Source organism: Bison bison, unplaced genomic scaffold (genome assembly GCF_000754665.1).
Source record: "Bison bison bison isolate TAMUID 2011002044 unplaced genomic scaffold, Bison_UMD1.0 scf7180017860854, whole genome shotgun sequence".
Taxonomy (NCBI): domain Eukaryota; kingdom Metazoa; phylum Chordata; class Mammalia; order Artiodactyla; family Bovidae; genus Bison; species Bison bison.
In genome coordinates this window covers 25,746-26,836 of record NW_011491426.1, presented here as the reverse complement: position 1 = coordinate 26,836, position 1,091 = coordinate 25,746, and the positions used below count along the sequence as shown (strand labels likewise).

Genomic DNA, 1,091 nt, shown 5'->3' with positions numbered 1-1,091 from the left:
TTCCATACTGAAGGCTGGAGGGGGAGCCCAGGGCAGAACTAGTGGCTCCCCAGCACTGGGATGTGGCTTTCTCTTTAACTTCACTTTAAAATGTAGGTACCTGTGCTTAGTGGCTAATCCATCGGGTAACACAGGTTTAGGTCAGTTAAAAACAAAAGTTAGGAATCCAATTATTTTAACATGGGGAATCTTCCTCCATGAAGGAGACCTTGCTCTGTCCGCTTGAAATTTCTGCGTGGGAGCGTTTTCTGGAAAGAAGCCCGAATGGTTCCTGTGGCCATACACACAGACACCAGCAAGAGGGAGGAGGTGCAGGAGGCCTTTCCCAGAGGACTGTGGTTCTCTCCACGACTCTGGGCTTCGGGGAGGCCTCGTGGAGTGGTAAGGGAGGAGGGAACAGACACGTGGAGAAAGACAGTCCAGGGTACAAGTTTCAGGATGGAAATCAGTAAGCCCTGGCGTGTGCAGCAGCGTCCTGACTAGTTAGTATTCCTGTATTGTACACGTGAGAGTTGCTTAAAGAGCAGGTTTTTAAAGTTCTCACTGACTTCATTTTAAAATTCAGAGTAATAAATTCAGTCTGAATTTTTTAGTTTTTCTATTGAAGTAAACATTTTACAAACAAGAAACGCATAAGAAAAAACCTGAAGGTTTAAGAGTTCTTGGCGTGGCTTCTCCACGTGAGTTAAGAGTTTACAAGTGTTTTACGTCACAGTCGATGCAGAGCCATGCCGCGGTGTTCCGTGTGGGGAGTGTGCTGCAGGAAGGCTGTGAGAAGATCAGCAGCCTCTACGGAGACCTGCGGCATCTGAAGACGTTCGACAGGGGTGAGTGCGCCGCGGCCTGCCCGCTGTCACAGGCTCCACAGTCCTTGCTCAGTGGGCCCTGTCGTCTAACGGCTGCCTTGTGTGCCCAGGAATGGTCTGGAACACTGACCTGGTGGAGACCCTGGAGCTGCAGAACCTGATGCTTTGTGCTCTGCAGACCATCTATGGAGCGGAGGCCCGGAAGGAGTCGCGCGGCGCCCACGCCAGGGAGGACTTCAAGGTGTGCCTTCCCCCCAGGTGGCCCGTCAGCCGCCTCCGCGGCCC

The 1,091-nt window shown here is 52.2% G+C and overlaps 1 protein-coding gene across 1 annotated transcript in view; it reads left to right on the top strand.

The window, feature by feature from the left end:
- The window catches only part of SDHA (succinate dehydrogenase complex, subunit A, flavoprotein (Fp)), a 22,842-nt gene that overhangs the window by 19,324 nt on the left and 2,427 nt on the right, over positions 1-1,091 (top strand). Inside the window, exons 13-14 of the mRNA XM_010832339.1 lie at positions 716-827; positions 917-1,047. Coding sequence (XP_010830641.1) covers positions 716-827; positions 917-1,047 — 243 coding nt within the window. The remainder of the gene's footprint in view (positions 1-715; positions 828-916; positions 1,048-1,091) is intronic.